This window comes from Vipera berus (assembly GCF_964194415.1).
Source record: "Vipera berus genome assembly, chromosome: Z".
NCBI lineage: Eukaryota > Metazoa > Chordata > Lepidosauria > Squamata > Viperidae > Vipera > Vipera berus.
Window position 1 is genome coordinate 120,390,697 of NC_138205.1, and position 22,304 is coordinate 120,413,000.

Consider the following 22,304-nt stretch of genomic DNA (forward strand, 5'->3'; position numbering starts at 1 on the left):
GGAAAAACCTCTCTCCACAGAACCGATCCCTGGTGCCCAAAAGGTTGGGGACCTCTGAACTAGTGGGCTGGACAGGAAGTTTCTGGTGTGATTTAGGACTGATTTCTAACATTCCAGTCAATCTGTGTTTATGATGATGCAAGGTGTGTATACATAGTCCATTTTGATAAAAAGGTGACCAAGGAGTTATGAAGAAACACGATTCTGCCTGTGATAATCTCTTTTTTGATGAGAGTGAATGAATATAGAAGTAAAATGAAGGCCTTCGTATCTTAGAGCCTTCTTAGCAGAAAACAGCTTAAGTGGAACTTCTATCTCAGCATCATTTTTAAATGGTGTTATTTTTTTCTGTCCCCGTTATTGTATTTAATATCATAGATAGGATTCTGGGAAGTTTTAACAGCTGATGGCAATCAACTGACACCATGTTGCACCAGCCAGGCTAACCCATGGTAATTTGCATTTCACATTTATCACATACCATCCTTTTCCAGAGTAAAGTAACCAACAATACCACAAAAATCTTTTGATGACAATGTGTGTTATCTCTGTTAGCCTAGGAAAGGTCAAAAGTAACATATACAAAAAACTAGAAGGCGCTGTTGCCTTTTCAAATACATTTATTAACCAATGTTAACACATTTAATGACTCTATATATTGCTAGTCAGAGCAGCTTACAAAATGCCAGAATGCGTCATAGAACTGGACAGCCACAATGAGTAAATTACAATGTGCATAGTGGCTAAGCTCAACACTTTAATATAGGTTTATGATTTGCAAGAAAAAAAAGATGTTTGAAATCAGGATTCCTAAACAATATTTTCCCCTAAAACTTATACAAAACCAGGCCACAAATTTTTTTCTTGTTCTTTTGTTGTTTTTTTTTAAAAAAACCCATAGTTTTCACACTGTAATAACTTGAAAATGTGCAACCGTGTCAACAGAGACAAAAGGAAAAAAAAGCCAAAAAAACACAAATTTTACTTTCATGCAGCTATTCAGTTAAATATTACGTATCCGGAATGATTTTTACACCCCCCAAAAAATAGTTTTCACAAAAACTTGCTTTTATAGGGTTGGACCGAAGGTTTTTGTTTTTAAATTTTAAGTAGGATGAAAAGGGACAATAATAAAATAATCGAAGGGTGTTTCTTTGTTGCACTTGCTCTAGAGTGAAGGCCTCCTATATATAGTCATAACGTAATTATTTAGTTGTTAAAAAATTTAAGTCACTAGATAAAGCTAGTATTTGCAAGAGCTAACCTCTATTTGAGGCTTCATTTGTGTGGAGTGATTCTTTTTCAGAGCAGACCCATCCATTTTAGAAAATGGATCCAAGGAATGGTGAAGGTTCTCTTGTCTACCAGGGTAAATGGGACAACTTGGCATTCCAAGAGTTGCCATGCAACTTGGCAAATACAGATAGATGCCTGAGGGTATTGCCCTCATCTTACTAACTCTAGTTCATTTAAACTCAGGTTCTGTGGCCTGAGCTTTCAAAGTTCCTCATGGTAACTGAAACGCTACTTCAATTGCCATTATTTGTTTAAAAATTGATATCAACGCTTCTCAACTTCAACATCATTAAGATGTAGAGTTCAATTCCCACAGTTCCCAAACCAGCGGAAGTCTACCCATCTTAAAGTTGCGGAGTTGAGAAACACTATTCTAGACTATAGCAACAGATCACAGAAAGCTTAATAGGAGTTTAATCTTCTGACTGATCCTACCAAATTTCAGAGAAATTTTTCTAAAATCCTTTTCTCCCAGTTCTCCTATTTGTATGATTCACTGTATTACCACTGTCAATAAATATCCAAGGTCTACATAAATATTTACAAATTACTTTGTCTGAGCTTGGAAAAAGAATATTCAAGGGGAGCTGGTTGAATTTTAAGACCATCTTGAAAAGAACCCCACAATGGCAAGAAGCATTAGAAGATAAGCTGGTTAAATAAAGTTTACACCTTGTATAAAAAAAAATGTCTCTGAACATGGATGCAATTTATATATATATATAAATTTATATATATACCTATACATAAAATAAACAAAAGGGAGGGAAGAGAGGGAGAAAAATCACTTTTCAACTATTGATCCATTCCTATTGGTAGCACTTCTTTATCCAGACATTCCGCAAAAGACAAACTTTTTACAAATCACAGCATCTTTAATACAGGAAAATTAACATGCATTATTCTTCATTCTAGCATAAAAATGGCAATAACCAAATATTACAGACATAACTGCTTTTGTGAAACTTAAGTGCTTCCCCATCCCTTGGACTTAAATTTTCAATTTGAGTGCATAAATCAGATTAATCATCAACTAGTGTTTCGGAAGGTATAAATGGGGGTGAAAAGGCTGGAAGGAGGCAAAAAGGACAGGACAAATCTTAAGCCTTTTTGTTCTTATGCCTCTTAGAATTCCATATATGCTGAAATGTAAAATCGAGCTGTTCTTGGTTTTTTTTCAGTTTTTGGCTTTGTTTTTTACAAGTATTTGTATTAGAAGGATGAAATGTGCAAAAATTTAAACTTTAAATATTATTTTTTCCCTCCTAAGATCTGGCTCAGCCTACCCAGTCTCTGGTGATTTTGAAACAATAAAATCAAAACTAATATTTTCATTATAAAAGCTAAATAATGAAGAAAAATAACAATGGAACAAACACAATTGGTAAAAGAATATTAAAAAGTGGCAGGACTAGCACCTGCTCTGTCAACCCTGATCCCAAAATTCAATTGTATACCCAAGCCAACAGATAATGCCTTCAAGCAGTAAATTAAGCTGAAGAAAACCAGCTCGAATGATTAACATCTATTATATAACTCTTTTATTATTACATTCAGGTCTCCTGAAAATGTTCCTATCACCTTTCTTTATTTTGTTGAATCCTTTTTTTAAATAATTTGCTGAAAATGCAACAAATTCCCCTCAGTTAAAATTTATCAAAAAGTAATGTGCTCCAACTGAGATCCAAAATACCTTCCCAGCAAAAAAGAAAAGGGAAAGAGGGCCACAAGGTGATGACAATTGGAAGCAGAGTGTCAAAACACAAGACTGAAATTTAACTGTGCAAAAAAATTTTTTTTTTACGAAAAAGTGTTTTCAAGGCTGGTGCAATAATAATAATAAGAAGAATAAGAATCAATCACAATGGGGAGTGAATTCACATTAATTCTGACCCCTTGGAAACCAACATGAAAAACTAGAGAAGATCCCCAGCACCTGCTGTGTTAGAGGAAAGCACTGAATCAGGGCAACAGGTGAGGTGAGGAAGCTTTCATCTTTTCCGACGACAGGTACGTTTGTGCTCAGCGTGCCAGTGCTCCTGCTGACACTTGATGGAGCAATAGGAAGTGTTCCAACAGCAGTGATACATGGCCTCCTCTTCACAGTTGTAACACTGAGGGGAGAGAAGAAAAATAATCATGAAAGCAGAACTTCTCTTTCTCCATGATAAATTCTCCTAAACCAGGGGTCTTCAAACGTGGCCCTTTTATGACTTGTGGACTTCAATTCCCAGAATTCCTCAGCCTGCATGCCTGGCTGAGGAATTCTGAGAATTGAAGTCCACAAGTCATAAAAGGGCCATGTTTGAAGACCCCTGTCCTAAACCCTCCTTAATGCTTTGTAGGGATGCTTTCTTGCAAGTTGTTGTAAATCCAAAATAACCACATCCCATTTGGTGGCACTAGATTTACATAACACAAAACTCCATTTTCCCAAACCTGTAGTCCCTTAATTCAGAGTAGTTGGAGTGACTCGATAAAGCTGAGCATTTCGGCCAGATATCTTTCCTGATGGCTACATGCAGTTCACAGCAGATATTTTTTTCTCTGAGTCGTAGGAGAAACAGCCGCTACTTAGAATTCAACTCTCAACTTTCTGAGTGGGAGGCGTCTTCACCACTAGGCCGCCCTTTGCACAACACACTCCTGCATTAAACCCCATTTCTTAATTCATGATGGGAATCAGTCAGCCAACAATCGATCATGATTGCAAATCCCAATTTAGAGACCTAAAACCAAAGATTGTTCATGTGCCAGCATCAACATAGTGGTTGAGGGCAACATGTCCTAACTTGGCAATGTCCAGATATGTGGGCTTCTTTTATTTGAACCCCAAAATGCCCAGTATGGGCTTGTAACTGATAACATTGAGGAACTATTTTATTTATTAAATTTATATGCTGCCCATTTCACCAATAAGGCAACTGTGGGCAGCTTACAAATGGCAAAAAGTTAACTGTAAGAACAATTAAAGTTAAGAAGAGTTCTATAAAAACTAAAACCAAGGAGACAGATAGCACAGCGGTGAGGTCTTCTTACCTCATCAAACATCTCCAGTGCAGAGTGCTGCCCTTTCACTGAAGTAAACCCAGATGCCAAGTGAAAAGAGGCTGCAGAGAATTATAAAATGCTTGTGCACAAGAAGTCCACAAAACTAAGAGTGGCAACTGTGAACTTGCCATTGAAAGCTCAGTGCAATTGAGAGCCACCACAAAATTCGCTAGGATGAAGGAGAGGCAAATGACAAAGCTAATGTGCTGAGTGCTTGAGCAAATCGGGCTCCAAATTCCCAGTCAGCCTGGAAGTTCTCTGGAGGACCTTCTGCCCAATGCACTTCACAGGATTGCTGTTGTACGAAAGTACAGGAGACTTGCTATGGGTGCCTCCTGGTGCTCATGGAAGGAAGGCATGCTTACCTATACCTGCCATAGGTAAATTAATCAGAGAAATCAACAAATGGAAAGCTAAGATCACAGAGACAGCAGAGCTATGGAAGGAAGTAAACTCCTTTCATCTCTCCAAAGGACCAGTGGAAGTTGGCCCTTCATCCCAAAATGTTCTTACTATGCGAGCATCCCCAGTACAAATGAGAACACAGAAGACATGGCCCAAGGAACCAATCCACCCATAGCGCTGCTTACCCATTGTTTCTTCTTGGTCTGAGAGATCAGCTGTTTGTGCTGGCTGGCCAGCTTCTTGACTTCTTCTAAAAATTCCTCCTTGCACTTCTCCTTCACCTGCTTTGTCTTTCGTTCACACTCAGTCTGCATATTTGCAATTGCTTTGTTTACAGCCTGCCTTTTTTCCTCCTCCATTTCTGTGCGCAGCTGGAATTTTAAAAAGCAAGTGAGTGAATGGCCAAGAATGGTGCTCCCAACTCTTTCTTCCTCCAAAAACATCTTAATGCAGCATTACAGGAAGTCCCGACTTACAGTCATGTTTAGTGGCCCTTCAAAGTTACAATTACACTGAAAAAAAGGCGACTTATGTCCGTTTTGCACACTTACGACCGCTGCAGCATCCCCATGGTCACGTGATCAAAGTTCAGACGCTTGGCAACTGATTCACGTTTATGACGGTTGCAGTGTCCTGGGATCATGTGATCAGCTTTTGCGACCTTCCGACAGGCAGAGTCAATGGGGAAGTCAGATGCACTTAACAAACGTGTTACTAATTCAACAACCGCAGTGATTCGCTTAACAACTGTGGCAAGAAAGGTCATAAAATGGGGCAAAACTCATTTAACTGTCTCAATAAGCAGTGGAAATTTTGGGCTCAAGTGTGGTCGTATGTCAAGGACTATCTGTATGTGTACTCAGTTGCTCTTAACAGAAACAGTCCCTTGATTCCCAAGGGGCCTTGATCCATCTAAATGGAAAGAGTAGTACTAGCACTCACCTTCAAATAACTATAAGGGCTCCAACTGGAAAATAAGGAGTCCCTGGTGACACTGAGGTAAAGTTACCCTGGCTTATACTTCAGGAGTGTTTAGTCCACTACAGCAAAAAACTGCTGGACTTCCAGCATTTTTGCAGCCTGCCCAAAGTTACACTGTTCAAGTTTGGCAAATATACAAATGAAGCCAGTTTGATTTGCATTCAAATAGGATGTTTGAATCCACTCACTACGTTTCATCACCAATCCCGTTAACAAATTATAGTTGCCAAAATTAAGCAACAGGTTCCTTTCCAAGATTAAACCTCATTAATCAATTCAATGTGGGAATCAGCCAGCCAACAACCAATCATGACTTCAAATGCTGGTTTAGAGACCTTAAGCAGAACACAGACCACAGAATGGTGTGAATTAAGTGAAAATTCAGCTCAGATCTTCAGTGCAGTATCCTGTACTATTCCTATTTGGGAGGCCATACATGAGCCCTAGGCACCCAGTAGAATCCCCAATGGTGACCAAGTGATGGGGACATCAAGATGTCTTTGCACAGATCACATCCACTTGGATCATTCTGCATTCCCAACTCAACAATGCAAGAAGAATGAAATTTGTGTCATTCTCCCAATGTCGTCATGAAGACATCACCCCTGTAGCAGTAATGGACTTCTCACTTAAAATGATCAATTTTTAAAAAAAATTAATTGCAGAGTGATCAGCCAGGGGATTATCATCTTTGTACGGAAAAGGGGCCATCTTCCAGTCCTGAATGAATGAAAACAGGCATGTACAGAAATAAATTTCAGCAATAATGAATAATTAGAATTAGAATATTCTCAAGCTGTCATCAAACCGATAGTCAGTTACCTTCTCAATAGCTTCTCGCACAACTCTCTCAGTTTCCCTCTTGTGATCAGCCTTGATTCTATCCTTGAAGTCACTGAAGATTTTGGTGTATTTCTCGTGGCACATGTTTTGACACACACCATCATTGTTGGTCTGGGTGCTTCGATGCAGCATTTTAGGGGAAGAGGCACTTAATTTCTTGGTCTGGGTTGAGACTGAAATTTTTTCAATGGGTTGAGGCATTGTGGGAATTTCCTGACTTGAACTGACTGCTTCTGTTTCAGGCTCTGGCTCCTAACATAACAAAGAAGGTGTCACTACAATGGCCAATGAAAAGGACTACAATCATTTAGATCAGGTAAAGATAAAGACTGGAAAATTTATATTGAATCAACATAATTCTAAATATTACTTAAGTAAAAACTAAGTACTTTAAAGACAAAAATGTAATGCCACATTGTACAATTAAAGCATTATCAGGCCAATGACTCCACCATGATTTCATACAATAGGAGGGAAAAATCACATGCATCACAGTATTGATAGAAAAAAATATATTTGCAACTGGGGGATTATTGATGCTCTCTGAACTTGGTTGTTTTCTTGCAGGTGTTTCATTATCCAACTAGGTAACATCACCAATGCTGCACTAATGATGTTACCTAGTTGGGTGATGAAATGTCTGCAAGGAAGAGCCCAGGTTAGAGAGTGCCAAGGAGTCCACATATACATTATAGAATATCATTACTTAGTAATATTTCGGTTTCCAAATTACTAAGTTTTGCATATCTCCATTAACTATTATTACTATTAGTGTATGGCACTGTTACAGTAGCCAGGAGACCACAATGCTCTTGCAGACTTGCCAAGGTACCAAGTCTGTTATAGGACACGCTTGTGCACTTCCCAAGGTCTGCCCTGGGAGGGCGAGCTGGCTTCACACCAGAGAGAAAGACAAATGGCTCTTCCTGCAGCATCACTCAAGGCCTCCTTCCTTCCCAGAACTGCCTTGCAAACAGGCAACCGGGAGGTTCGGAGCTGTCAGGAATAACTGCCTGCAAAGAGTGCCAGGCAGCTCATCCCCCCACTGAAGCATACCTATCAATCTACTTGCACAGAACATGCTTTCAAACCGTCAGATGGACAGAAGCTGAGGCAAGTGACAGGAGCTTACTCTGCCTTACAATGCTAGGGCTCAAACCGCCCAGCTGAGACCATCTGCAGGGTCATTAAGCCACTGAGCCATTGCACCTCTAAACTACTATTATAACCTTACAGAATAGGAATTTAGGCATCTCCAAAGATACTCACATTCTATCTCTATTAAGGACGGATAAGTTGGAATCAGTTCCAAATGAATACTCCAATTTGGAGAACATGGCTAGTATACAAGGTGAATTAAAACAATACTTCCAAATGATGAAAATTTAAGCAGATTTTCAAACATGCTCTCTCAATAAATGATCATCACTTTTCTGAGTTATAAAACATGAAGAAAATGAATTTGTAAACAGTCAGAAGGAAAATATGCTTGAATAATGTTTTCTCCCTCACCCACAAGTGCATGTATTTAATTGCCATGCTGTTCCTTACTTCCTTTTTAGGTTCCACACTTTGATTGCGTCTTCCTTTCTTTGCTCTTGGCTCCTGAGTAACCTTTAGCTGGAAAAATGGATGAAGAAGCAATAAATTAAAAAGAAAATACTCAATTTAGAATTGTCAATAAGTAGCCAGTCGTTTTTGTTAGAGAAATGTTGACTTAAAATTTTAAAAAATGCAACTAATAAAGTAAATGTTTATCATTATCAATTATTTGTGGCCATGAGTTGAACTGCAGAATTTGGTAAAATCCCAGCCTCCCAAATTAATATACAAACCCAGGGCAGCTAGATACCAAGGTGTCTCCACCCTCTTAATTGCTGTGCCCATAAGTTTTCAGAGTACATGAAAAAGTCCATTACCAAGAGGGCTTGGAATTTTTTTATCTGAGAAAACAGAACAGAGGCACGTTCTAACCTGTTTCTGTAAATGAAGCTGGAACAAAGCAGGCAGAGAAACAAAACCCAACTAAGTAGGTATTAGTTTCATCCACCTAAAACAACAAGAACGCAAACAAAATCTAAACTCCACAACTGTCCTGGGATTTGAATCCAATGTGAATCACTCTATAAACTATGCATTTAAAAATAAGCAAACAGTGAAAGAGAAAAGTTGTTTCAATAAGAGATTTAAAATTATATATAAACTTCATGTACAATGGTGCCAATTCTAGAATTTCTTTAAAGAGGGAGGGAATTGCTTTTATTGCAAATCTGTTGATCAAATACAATGATTAAAAACAGTGTAAATACAGATTATCTTAGACCCAGAATCTGGTGTACAGTTTTCCCATATGACTGAAATACAGCGATTCAGATCTGTGATAAGAAAAAAGAAGATTAAAGAAATAGCCGAGCTTCAATGGTTAACTGCAACTGGGCTAAGTCAATTGGGATAATTCAATCCATCTACTCACTTGCTCATTGCTGGTAGAAGAAATGCTTGATTCTGCTTCTTCCTCTCCTTTATCCTCATTTTTTGATTTCCAAAATCTGCCATCCCGAAGGAAACGCTGATGTAGCTCTAACTCATCGCATGCTTTTTTCCAGCCCATGCTACGTTTTACATGTAGCCGGTGTATATTAACGGTGATATCCTGAATATTTTCAGAAGGAATCCAGGCCCTCCACAATGAAAATGAAAAGATACACTTAAGCACATCCTTTGAAAAGTAGCTGCCAATTCAGTTTTCAAATCATCCTTTTCTGTTACAAACATCCATTCAACTCCAAGAGTGCGTATCTTACCTAAATGATGAAAAGAGTCTTCTCCATTGGGTTTTGATGGCGAGGTCATAGATATAACTAAGTCTCCCCCGCCCTGCCATACTCTTCACACATTCCCAATGTTAACTTTCATTCTATTTCAATTTTCATTTCCTTCTAGTCCAAACTGCAACAATTATTTCTCTGTGCATTTCCAGCTTCTCAATATGTTTAACCTCATTAATATCTACGTGCTCCACAATGACATCAGTTGATGGTATGGAAAAAAAATTAATCTCAATTATAGTAAAGACTACAGGTAATTCTTAACAACTTTGCAAATGGGGCACAACTCAACTTTTTGACCATGTTGTTGTTATTTAAATCATGTGGTTATTAAGCGAATCTGGTTTTCCTCATTGACTCTGCTTGTCAAAAGCTCCCTAGAAAAGGTTGCAAATCGCCATCCCAGGACACTGCAACCATTGAAAATAAATGCCAGTTGCAAAGCAGCTGTAGTTTGAACCTATGACTGTGGGGATGCTACAACGGTCATAAGTGTGAGAACTGGTTATAAGTCACTTGTTTCAGTGCCGTTGTAACCTTGAACAGTCATTAAATAAACAACTGTCAGCTGACAACTACCTGCATTCCTGTGGCAATTTTAAGAAGCAAGTTCTTTGGCAGGTTCTGTTTAGGATTCAGATTGTCTAATATCACTTAGGTCAGGAAGACAGAACATCCCGTTTAATGGATTTATATCTCACTTTACTTGGTTCAGCTCAAGATGTAATGATCGCTACTCCTTTTTCTCCTATCCAAATCACTTTGTAAGGTGACCTCGACTAGGATGCCCGAAAGTGACTGGGCCCAAGTCACACAGTTGGCTTCTCTGGCTAAGACAAGACTAGAACTTTACTGAACCTTAGTAGAGGGCCCCGAAAAAAACAAGAAAGACACATACAGTGAGGGGAAAAATTATGTGATCCCTGCTGATTTTGTACATTTGCCCACTGACAAAGAAATGATCAGTCTATAATTTTAATGGTAGGTTTAACATGAGAGATAGAATAACAACAAAAAATCCAAAAAAACCGCATTTCAAAAAAAGTTATAAACTGATTTGCATTTTAATGTCCACAGAAGCAATCAATCAATCGGATTCCAAACTCTCCACCATGACCAAGACCAAAGAGCTGTCCAAGGATGTCAGGGACAAGATTGTAGACCTACACAAGGCTGGAATGGCCACAAGACCATCACCAAGCAGCTTGGTGAGAAGGTGACAACAGTTGGTGTGATTATTCGCAAATGGAAGAAACACAACATAACTGTCAATCTCCCTCGGTCTGGGGCTCCATGCAAGATCTCACCTCGTGGAGTTTCAATGATCATGAGAACAGTGAGGAACCAGCCCAGAACTACACGGGAAGATCTTGTCAATGATCTCAAGGCAGCTATGACCATAGTCATCAAGAAAACAATTGGTAACATACTACACTGTGAGGGACTGAAATCCTGAAGCACCCGCAAGATCCCCCTGCTCAAGAAAGCATATATACAGGCCTGTCTGAAGTTTGTCAGTGAGCATGTGAATGATTCAGAGAAAAACTGGGTGAATGTTGTGGTCAGGTGAGACCAAAATTGAGCTCTTTGGCATCAGTTCAACTTGCTGTGTTTGGAGAAGGAATGCTGCCTATGACCCCAAGAACACCATCCCCACCGTCAAATATGGAAGTGGAAATATTATGCTTTGGAGGTGTTTTTCTGCTAAGCAGACAGGACAATGTCACCGCATCAAAGGGTCAATGGATGGGGCCATGTACCATCTTGGTTGAGAATCTCCTTCCCTCAGCCAGGACACTGAAAATGAGTTGTAGATGGGTATTCCAGCATGGAAAAGACACAAAACACACAGCCAAGGCAACAAAGGAATTGCTCAAAAAGAAGCACATTAAGGTCCTGGAAGGGCCTAGCCCAGGGGTAGGCAACCTTGGCTCATGGCTGGCTCAGGAATTCTGGGAGTTGAAGTTCACGAGTCATAAAAGAGCCAAGGTTGCCTACCCCAGGCCTAGCCAGTCTCCAGACCTTAATCCCATAGAAAATTTGTGGAGACAGCTGAAGGTTCGAGCTGCCAAATGTCAGCCTCCAAACCTTGACTTGGAGAGGATCTGCAAAGAGCAGTGGGACAAAATCCCTCCTGAGATATGTGCAAACCTGGTGGCCAACTACAAAAAACGTCTGACCTCTGTGATTGCCAACAAAGGTTTTGCCACCAAGTACTAAGTCATGTTTTGCAAAGGGGTTAAATGCTTATTTTGCTCACTGAAATGCAGATCAATTTATAACTTCTTTGAAATGTGTTTTTCTGGATTTTTTTGTTGTTATGTTGTCTCTCGCTGTTAACTTAAACCTACCCTTAAAATTATAGACTGATCATTTCTTTGTCAGTGGGACAAAATCAGCAGGGGATCAAATATTTTTTTCCCTTACTGTAGAGTGACCTTCAAGCAGTGTCCTTTATTGTCCTTCACTCATAGACAGAAATCTTGCAAACTAAAGCAACCTTTTGCATCCCCATAGAAATAATCTGAAAATCTATAGGGAGGAGCTGTCTTAACTCTCTTTCTCTCAACCAAACTGCTTAATTTTTGCTGTCTTCGAGTCCCCTGGAATGCAGCCTCTCCCTCCTAGTAATCCAGACCACATTTCGCCACACCTAGAAAGAGAAGCGCCCTGTTGCTTATTTGTTAGATCTTTTTCCTCCAGTTGCAGCTCCACAACATGTCCACCTCCAATTTCATCTTGCAAAGGCAATCCAGTGTGGTTGATTGGCCTGAGAAAGAATGGGTCAAAGTTCAAGTGAATTTGAACCTGCATCAGTCTGGGCTGAATCCACTCTTTACCACACCCAGGGGTGTGCTGGTTGTCTCAGCATACAAGAGACACTGCAATAATGAAAATACCTTTGGTGGTGATGGCCAAAAAAGCGAACATCAACTTGATTGTCTTCTTTCTGCATGACTTTCGCAGGCCAGAATCCAAAGCCTTTCATTTTGGCCCATACCAGTTCATGATTTGGTATCTAAAAATTAAAGAAACATGGCATAGTACAGAAGTATTTCTGACTTAGCAGGTGTTAGGTATAACAGTGTCACGTAATGAAAATAAAAGTTACCAACTGAAAAGAACATTTGGAGTTCAGGTTTGAACTGTGAGGTCCTTGTCGCTCTCTGAGCTTGGTGATTTTCTTGCCGAGCTTCATTACCCAACTAGCTAACATCATCAGTGCTGGACTTCATATACAAAAGTGGTTTGCTTAGCTGGGTAATAAAAGGTTTATAAGAAAACAACTAAACTGAGACAGCACCAAGGACTCCACAATAAAAATTACCCATGATAGAGTTTTAACTAAGTCTTGACAACAGTGATCATCATAACATCGTCAGCATAGTTTAACAGACCATTCTCACATGATATAACAATTTATCACTGTGCTGGTAGCTTCTAAGCATTGTTAGCTTAGACCAGGGGTAGACAACCTTGGCTCTGTGGACTTCAACTCCCAGAATTCCTGAGCCAGCCATGCTGGCTCAGAAATTCTGGGAGTTGAAGTCCACAAGTCATAAAAGAGCCATGGTTGTCTACCCCTGGCTTAGACAAAGAAACTCAAGTCTTCAAGTGAATAAATGTTTCTTCTTATCAGCAAAAATTGGCATTCTGTTGTTTCATGCACGGGAGACATACCGAATCAGCTGTACAGGCACACTAACTTGTTATAGATTGCTATTTTGAGAATGCAGTGTTCATCCAATTTCTCCAAGAAATGCTTGTACTCTGTGAGCCTTAAGCCAAGAAAATACTGATAAGGCTTTATTATAGCACCAGTCCTTTCCCCAATGCCAGAGAGAAGCGAACTGACCACTGTGGTCAAGGAAATGTAAAAATATGATCTGTGACTGGGACAATTGATCTTGTCTTTCCTACTGGCATGAAGATGACTCCACCTAGCGGTGGCTGCAGAACTAACATTTACAATTTTGTCTAATGGCTATATTCATATTCTCAATAAATCCCATTCTTTAAGACAGCTGGGATAATTCTCATAACCATTTCTTGGGGTAGCAGATTCCATATTTACTCTCAGTTGTGAGAAAAGGTAAGCTTACACAAGGATAGCAGAACCAATTGTCAGGACGCGCATTTGATAGATAGAAACAGTTCTTGCAAAGCTGAAGTTCATCCAGCTGAGGAAAAAGAGAAGTAAAACACTGTCACCCTCAATAATATGTTCTGAAATGCTGAAAACTGTTATTTTGCAGATCTAAAATCATTTAAGTTTTTTTTCTTTCCGTAGAAGTTATGTTTCATACAAAAAAACACAAAAAGGGAAAAGTGAAGAAAAATTAAGTAAAAAATATACCTTTTCATATATTACATATAAAAAATAATTAGTCAAATTTTAAGCAAATCATTAAACTTTGACTAACCAAAGTAGTAACCATTGGTCTTTTCATTCTGCCAAACTAATACCAGTTTATAAAAGGAAACAGAGTACATATCCATAACTTAGGATACGCTCATATGTAGCGTTATCCACTGTTCTTTGAAGGTTAGATGCACAGAGATTTTTAATTGGTCTCTAATCATTTCAGAAACATATTAGTAGCACAAACTGAACAAAAAGATGTTGAGAACCTTTATTTATTCTAAGGATGAAACAAAGCTACTCAATATAGACAAAGCATACAGACACACATAAATACATTGGTGCATTCCAATTATTCTGGCACCTTTTATCTTTTAAAATCTCTGAAGTATAATCCACTATCATTGTTCAGGTGTTTTAGCTTTTCATTGAAATTAAAATGTGAATTTGTTTTTGAAAGAAAACCTGTTCTAAAGGAGGTACCAATATAGCAATCATATAAAATCTTTCTAATTTTTTTACTTGCTTTTATTGATGTGTTACTGTTCACAAATGAGATAAAAATGTTATTTAGCTTTCAAAAAACATTTAGGTTTATAAAAATTATAAAAAAACCACAATAAGGATTTATAATTACATGGGCAATTAGTTTCTGAAGCACACCTAATTTTAAGCTATCAAAATGCAGTGTATGTTTTTAAAGTTTTTTCTGATTTCCATAACAATTTTCAAAACAAATGAAACCACTTGTATGTGGAAACTGTTAAGACAATTGTTCAGAAGTTCGCTAACATGATTAAATATTACTTACCTCATGGCAGGTATCTTTGTAAAGCATCCTGGCTATATCAGCTTGTTCACTGTCCACTGTAAGAACATACCCACAAACACCTAAGTCTTTGTAAATGATATGATGAAAAACAATTGGCAATTGAATTCTGGAGGAACGGGCCCCATCAGCTTGTAAAACCAGAGTGCCTTCAGTCCCTTCAGCCTGATTTAAACCTCCAATGAGGTAGATAACAAAAGATTGTACATGCCAAGCCTTCTTCTTTTTAGCAAATCTTTTATAGATCTGCTTGGGTATTTCATGGCTTAAAGAAAATTAACTTCTGAATCAAGTTAACAAAAAAGAATAACATAAGAAAATATGTGCTGGCTTAAATAAAAGACCTATCGTGTTTCCCTGAAATTAAGACCTGGTCTTATATTTTTTTGCCTCCAAAAAAGGTACTAGGTCTTAATTTCAGATAACGTCTTACCTTAGGATCACCACAGCCAGGCCTCCCACACCCCGACACCTGTCGTGCTGCTGCTTGACTTCTGTGGCCGCTTACTGCCACTGGACACCATGTGGTGCACTGTGCCATTGCCGCTCCTCCCGGCAGGACGCCACATGGTGCTTTGCACTGTTTCTGCTGTTCGTGGCAGGATGCTGCATGGCTCTTTGGGCCGTTTCCACAGCAGAAACGGCCTGCAGCACCACATGGTCTCCTGCCATGAGCAACAGAAGCGGCCCGAAGTGCCCAAGCAACAGAAGCAGCTCGAAGCGCTACATAAGCAGAAGTGGCCCAAAGTGCTGCGCAAGCAGCGGAAACTGCCCAAAGTGTGTGAGCAGCAGGAGTAGCTGCAGAAGTCAAGTTGTGGCACGACAGGTGGGCATGTGGGGCAGCTTCACCCCCCACCCCTGCCCTAGCTTGATTTTTAGGGTTGTGCCTCACCCCCAAACTAGGGCTTAGTTTTGGAGTAGGGCTTATATTAGGTCCACCCATAAAAATCAAGGTAGGGCTTATTATAGTCCTTGCTTAGCAACCACAACTGGAACAGCAACTACATTGGTAAGAGATGCAAATTACTAAATGAAACATGTGACCACAATGAATTTATGATCTCACTTCCCCTTTGATTATGAAGTGAAACATCACATGACTGCAACTTACAATTTTAGTTTTGCCTTTTCTATTAACTCTGTTTGCTGCATGCCAGCTGTAAAACACACAAATGATGATCACATACCCACAGGGCACTGCAATGGTCATAAATGCAATGATTGGTTATGGTATGCCATCATAACTTTGAAAGGTTATTAACAATGCAGTTGGTAAGCAAGAACTATGTGTATTTCATAAATTGTTCATAACACTTTCCTTGAGATTCCTTTTGTGAAGCTCTTTGACATTCTCCATTCAAGTATCTGCTTTCTAATAATGGAGGTAATACAGATCCATCCTGTTGGCTTAATTTTCATGACTTTGTCTAATTCACCTTTGAGGGACAAATAAAACTGAACATAATGCAAAATTCTCACTTGCTTTTTATTCTCTATAATAAACTCTGCCCTCAAGGTGCCATTTGCTTGAAGATCTTATTTTTAAGTCCAACCAGTGCCTACCTACCTCCATAAAAAATCACGGTGTTGTGTAGAAGCAGTTGAGCATCTGCTTTGAATTCCTCATAACTTCTGTATTTTCCTTCATTTACTTTCTATATAAATTGAAACAGAATTATAAGAACATTCATTAGCGTTGTCAGGTAATCAGAATAAGCACACTTATAAAAGTATGTTTATATTACACTTTCTACAAAATAATTTATGGGAACTTAAGAGTTGTGAAATTGTGCAATGAGTAGGTTTAGTTTGCTTCTGGTCTCATCTTTCATCCTAAACATTTTTCTACATAAAGAAGACCCAGTAGTCCTTTTAAGTTAGATCTTCACCTAAGTAACTCATACAAACTGCTTCTAGATAAGGGGTCTTCAAACTTTGCCCTTTTATGACTTGTGGACTTCAAATGCTAAGCTTGTAAGCTGCCCTGAGTCTTCGGAGAAGGGTGGGATATAAATGGAATTAAAATAAATAAATAAATAAATAAATCCCAGAATTCTTCCGCCAGGCATGCTGACTGAGGAATTCTGACAGTTGAAGTCCACAAGTCATAAAAGGGCCAAGTTTGAAGACCCCTGTTCTAGATAGAACTAAATGGAATGGGGTTTCCAGGTATGGATAATGGGCCTCCAAAAATGAGATTAAGTCTGAAAACTGCCAATATTCTTCTGTTGTAGCTCAGACCGATATAGGAACATACCTCTTGTATGGTGGGAACATCAACAGCTGTGTGTACTAGTCGATGATACATTGGATGTTTGTTGTCTTTGCCTTTTTTGTTTAGATCAATAGCCTAAAAATTGCCAGAAAATACTAGTTTAGAAACCTTTAAAATAGCCTTTAAAATAGTTCGTAAGAATTTGAATGACACGCCAGTTTACAAATTAGTTTTTAAAAAGTTCTACTCCAAAAAGGCTAACATGTAGGCTACTTAGTTTTCTTAACATTAGAAAGGTGTAATCAAGAAACAAAAACCCTAAATGTTTTTTCTGTGCACTAATATTAGAAAAACTCTATCTCCCCCAAAAAATGTGTTTTAATTTTTCAAACAATCAATCATTGTGTAAGTTGAGGTATTGAATCAGCATCCAACTCTTGAAAGGTTATTTTTTTTCTCCCCAATATTTCCAAGCAAGAGTTCTGATGGCTGAAAATACTGACTTTTTAAGTAATGCACAGGGATAGTCACAGTGGATAAAACATTCTATCGAAGATTAATAATGCATCAAAACAAATTGAGATTGAACTATATTGGCAAGAATTAAAGAGTTTGGTTGTCCTTTTCAAATGTTCCTTTAAACTACTAAATTTCAAAATCATGAAGTTATGCAGATACTCTATTTATTCCATCATCACAAATTTTGTGTCTGGACAAAAACTGAAATAATAAAAAATTAAATGGAAGATAAACCCTGGACACTATAAAAAGTTCCAAGGAAGAGTGGTGGAGAATGCACAATAAAAGCCCTATGGAAACATTGATTTATAATCAAACACGTGATTTGTTTGACTTCAATTCTAAAAAATTGTTTTCTGTTTGACTTCAATTCTAAAAAAAATTGCCAACAAATATGTCTCTAAACAATTAGCAGGATTAAAAGGATGGGAGATGCTGAAACAGAAAAGACACGAAAATGCAGGCTTATGTGCAAATCCCTTGCACAAGACTACTTAAATTGTGACCATTTGACAGGCCTGGCATCTGATCTGTGCCCAACTATTAGCAAGAAAATTCTCTTCTGATTAGCTGAAAGTTGTTCAAGCTTGTCTCAAACGTGAACATCTGCTGAACAGAATTATAAGCATCTATTCAGAGTTTATTCTAAACAGGAGTGAAACTGGAAGGTTTCGGCTTCCAAAATATAATTTTTTTCTCTTTTTTTTTTATGTTACATTTTCCCCCGCTCCCTTTTACCTGGGTGAATTCATCTATTCGAGTGAACAACGGGGACAGGAGGAGAAACAAAGATACTTAAACGGGAAATAGGAAGATAGAAAATAATTCCTATTCCATTTCCAGAGACAACCACATGCAGTTCTCAACAAACTACCATAATGGAGCCTCCCCATTATGGTTATAAGTTGTAATGGTTGTAAACCAGATGTAACATGACCTACTCCAATTTACAACTTTTGCAGGAATCTTTATGTGAATATGGCAGTCATAAAGCGGCTATGGAAGTCATTAAGCAAACCCGTTGTTCACTATGATGTGGTTTTGCTAAAAACCAGAAAGCCAGTTTTCAGTAAAACGGTTGTAAAACGCAGTTGTGTGACCGCAGGACACTGCAAATGCCATAAAGTTCAGCGACCAAAGTTCAGCCATCTGACTACGGAGAGAACCTGACTATAAGAACTTCTACTCCAGATTATAAGCAGCCTGAAGATAGATCTGTTATAACTTCAAATGGTCTCAAGCAATCAATTGTAAATTGAAGACTACCTGTAAGTATTTGAAGTTACAAAAGAAAACACACAAAAAAAACCATCTGCTTAGAATCCTACACACCACTGTGTAGTACAACACTCACCCGTTCCTTCATCCGGGAGACAATGAAGCGCAAATATGTGCTCATCTCCTGCTTACTGGTGTTCTTCTTCTTAATGCTCTGAGAGAGGAGGGGGAAGGAATTAAAAGATTTATTTTAGAACTCTGACTTCTGGGAAACATGACACATTTTACAGTGCAACGTTGTTAAAACACAACACATAAGCCCAAGCGAGAAGGTTATTCTTGCAGCCAGTGAAGGATGAACAATCAAAGCACAATGACATGAAACTGCTGCTCAGAGAATATTCTGGCTGGAGTGATGTTGGTGGAGATGACTTGGCTCTTCCTCAAGCATCAACAAAGCCCAGAAGTTACCAGGTGGAAAGTTCAATGAATTGACACATCTACAGGATTCCCACCTGTGCAAAGGTGCATGGGATGGGTATGTTAATCTGTAATTGAGAAATAAACACTGTTTTTTTCTAATTTGCACTTGTACACCCCATAGCCAAAGTAACTCAAATTGAACATTCCAACATTCTTTTGCCCTTCAACATTGATCTGGACAACAAGTATGGCATCTGGTTGGCAATTTTTTGGAACAATATTGTATATCTGCGTCCAGGGAGGGTGGTAGGGTGAGGGTGGTAATCTGCTAAAGGAGTCAGCAGGAAAACAGCCATTAAGTGGGATGTGATCATTTAGTGAAAAGGAATGGATCTCGTTAAAGAACAGCAAATTTTACATTCCTTATTTCTCCAGGAGCTCAAAATTGTGTGTGTGTGTGTGTGTGTGTGTGTGTGTGTGTGTGTGTGTGTTTTACACACAGACATTTTAGACAGGTTGGGCTGAGTGATGTCGTGGATACCCAATGAGTTTCTATGGCTAAGTGGGGATTTGAATCCAAGTCCAATTTGATCATTATATTATATCCCACAGTAAATTGGGAGTGGAGTGGTACAAGCAAAGTCATCTTACCACCAAATAGCCAATCGATTATGGTTTTCAAAGAAGGAACATCAGGCTCATAATTTAGACATGTGGCAGAAAAAAGAAACAATTCTGTATAGCAGTTTTTGTTGTTTTTTTTACCGGAGAACAGAAGTGTTTAAGGGTCTACATGATACTGGTTCACCAATATCCTAATATTTAAAAAAATCAAATCTAAAAAGTGTACTTATGCACATGGGTATATGTTTGTATGAATAAAAAGAGGTGGCTAAAGCTGGCTTGGCTGGCTAGTTGCCATATAACCTTAGTGCCCCACAGCAAACAGGGAGGGAAAATCCCTTGCCTGGCTGAGAAAAACCCAATTAAGAATGGCTTGAAGATTACACAGCCATGGAGAGAATGGATAAAGCTGCATGCACAGCTTTTCTTTCTGTGCCAGACCAGTTAAAATGACTTATTTAGTAACAGTCAGCAAGTCACAATACTTTTGCACAACCTAATCCAGATTCTGAAATCTAAATGGCTCAGCTTCTCTTCAAAAGCTTAAAGCTTTGTGATTATCCTTGCACTTAGGACACAGAAACCAACATTCCACAAGATCAAGCTCAAGGAATAAAAAGTATCACACCAGAAGAGGGTCCGGAAACCTAAAAACTGTCCTGTACATTTTTAATCTAGCTTTTCTAATTACTATTAAAGTGGGCTTCTCTGCATGAAAATTGCCTGGAAAATTAGCAACTAGTCTTCTTAAAGCCAGCGTTAACAATGGAAGAAGGTATTGATCCAAAGTAGGATGAGACTGGAAATAATACATTACAGTGGTTGAATTAGTTAATCCATAATAGTAAGCAGGAAATTGTTCAATATACATTTCAAATTTTTCAGAACGCAGCTAATTTCCTAAATTTGAACCTTACATTTTTAATAGTTGTATGTAGATGAAGTTAAAGCTAGGGGCAAGAAGATTCGTTATGGTTGTACACTCATTGTATTTCCTTTGTTTCTAATGAAATCTGCTCCATCCAGAGGAAAAATATTGTCCCAGTGCAAAAAAAAAAAAAGTTGTATACTTTCCTTCTGCAGGAAGGTACCAATAATTCACCACAGGAAAAAAAAGAATAAGTATCATTGCTATTATTAATGTTACTACTATTTTCCTGGAAAAATAACACTTATTCATTCAGTAGATAAATAAAAACAAGCAATATTGCAAGATTATTTCAATTTCAATCTGCACTGGACTGTATAATATACATTTGGAACTTCATAAAATTATTTTGTTTTCCTAGTAAGCAAAAGTTTTAGCTATTACATTTAAATATTTTCATTTGGAAGTACAATATCATTATCACCATTTTTTTCCTGAGGCTGCAAACTTTCAAATGTGGAACCACTAGAAGTGTGAGCTCCAGCTTTACCAATGATAAAACTTATCATTAAAAGTTAAAAGTACCGTAATATGGCAGAAATTTAAATGAATTTTTTAAAATTGAAAATGTCAGTGGCACTTTGATAAACAGGTTTACAAAAATATGGGATGCAAGCAATTGTAAGGAATTAATTTCGTTTGATTTTAAACTTTGCCTTTTATCAAGAAAAGGTCAAGCATAGTTAGGAAAAAAATTCACTATCATTTATCCTCCTTGTTTGATACCCTACTGGAATTCTTCCTAATGATTCTGCCTGCTTTTCTTTTTAATATTATGGGATGATGTTCATGGATTGTAAGAAATTCAGCTTATACTCCCCACAGCAATAACAATCGAAAGCCACCCACAAATATGCAAGAGGAATGATGATGAAGTTTGCAATTAAAATTCTATGAATAGGGAAATACCTTTTTTGCACTACTAATATGCTTGAGGGTGGGTGGGTGTAAAAAAAAACACTTTATAAAGCTCATGAAATACTGAAGGGATTTTGATACTGTTCTGCAACCATACTTATGCTGTATGTGTATTTTTAAGCCTGAAAATGCAGCCCTTTTCTGAACACATCTTAAATAATTAAAATGTTGAATGTTGAATGAATTCTTCAACTTTGGCTGCCCTTGAATAAAGATTACTCGTGGGCTTTGATGATCTGACATTATACCTTAAACATCCTGGAAGTGGAAATACAAACACCAAGCAACACAATCTGTCCCTGGTTTAATAGTCCCAGCAATCTTCCTAAGGACAACATCCAGTAACTCTGGTCCTGCCAAGGCTATAAAGTCCCACTATTGCTCCAATTACGATTTTGACTTTCAGCCAAAAATAGCAGATGGTGTCTATCCTAGTCATATTTTAATTGAATTCATAGAACATACAATAACAGGGTTGGAAGGAACTCTGGAAACCTACTAGACCAGACATGTCAAACTTGTGACGTCACGCAACGTTATCAGGACTGTTTTGCCATTGCCGGCAATGGGGTGGGCGCGGCTTCCATGTGACACGTCCAGCCCGCAGGCTGGCAGTTTGACACCCCTGTTCTAGACCAACCACCTGTTCAAACAGGAAACCCCATATCATCCTGGACAAAAAGTTGTCCAAATCTTCTTGAAAACCTCCATTGATACAGCAGGAAGTAAGCTGTTCCACTGATAATTGTTCTGTTAGGAAATTTCTCCTAAGTTTGATTTTCCACCTGTAACTTCTTGCCTGCCCTCAAGTGCTTTGGAGAATAGATCAATCCCCTCTTCCCCCCTCAAGTACTGAAAGACTG

At 38.3% G+C, this 22,304-nt stretch overlaps 1 protein-coding gene across 7 annotated transcripts in view; it reads right to left on the reverse strand.

The window, feature by feature from the left end:
* Positions 1-602: 602 nt before the first annotated feature.
* LOC308678415 (zinc finger MYND domain-containing protein 11) overlaps positions 603-22,304 on the reverse strand; it is a 117,038-nt gene continuing 95,336 nt past the window's right edge. For 3 of the 7 annotated variants that reach the window (XM_081345590.1, XM_081345593.1, XM_081345588.1), the window contains 12 exons: positions 18,685-18,762; positions 16,854-16,946; positions 16,164-16,251; positions 14,579-14,634; positions 13,508-13,585; positions 12,305-12,423; positions 12,058-12,174; positions 9,050-9,257; positions 8,089-8,196; positions 6,556-6,828; positions 4,938-5,123; positions 603-3,410 (listed from right to left, as the gene is read on the reverse strand). In XM_081345590.1, the coding sequence (XP_081201716.1) occupies positions 3,288-3,410; positions 4,938-5,123; positions 6,556-6,828; positions 8,089-8,196; positions 9,050-9,257; positions 12,058-12,174; positions 12,305-12,423; positions 13,508-13,585; positions 14,579-14,634; positions 16,164-16,251; positions 16,854-16,946; positions 18,685-18,762 (1,527 nt within the window). In that variant the 3' untranslated portion in view covers positions 603-3,287. The remainder of the gene's footprint in view (positions 3,411-4,937; positions 5,124-6,555; positions 6,829-8,088; positions 8,197-9,049; positions 9,258-12,057; positions 12,175-12,304; positions 12,424-13,507; positions 13,586-14,578; positions 14,635-16,163; positions 16,252-16,853; positions 16,947-18,684; positions 18,763-22,304) is intronic. The other 4 variants (XM_081345594.1, XM_081345592.1, XM_081345589.1 and 1 more) reach the window with 3 other exon arrangements.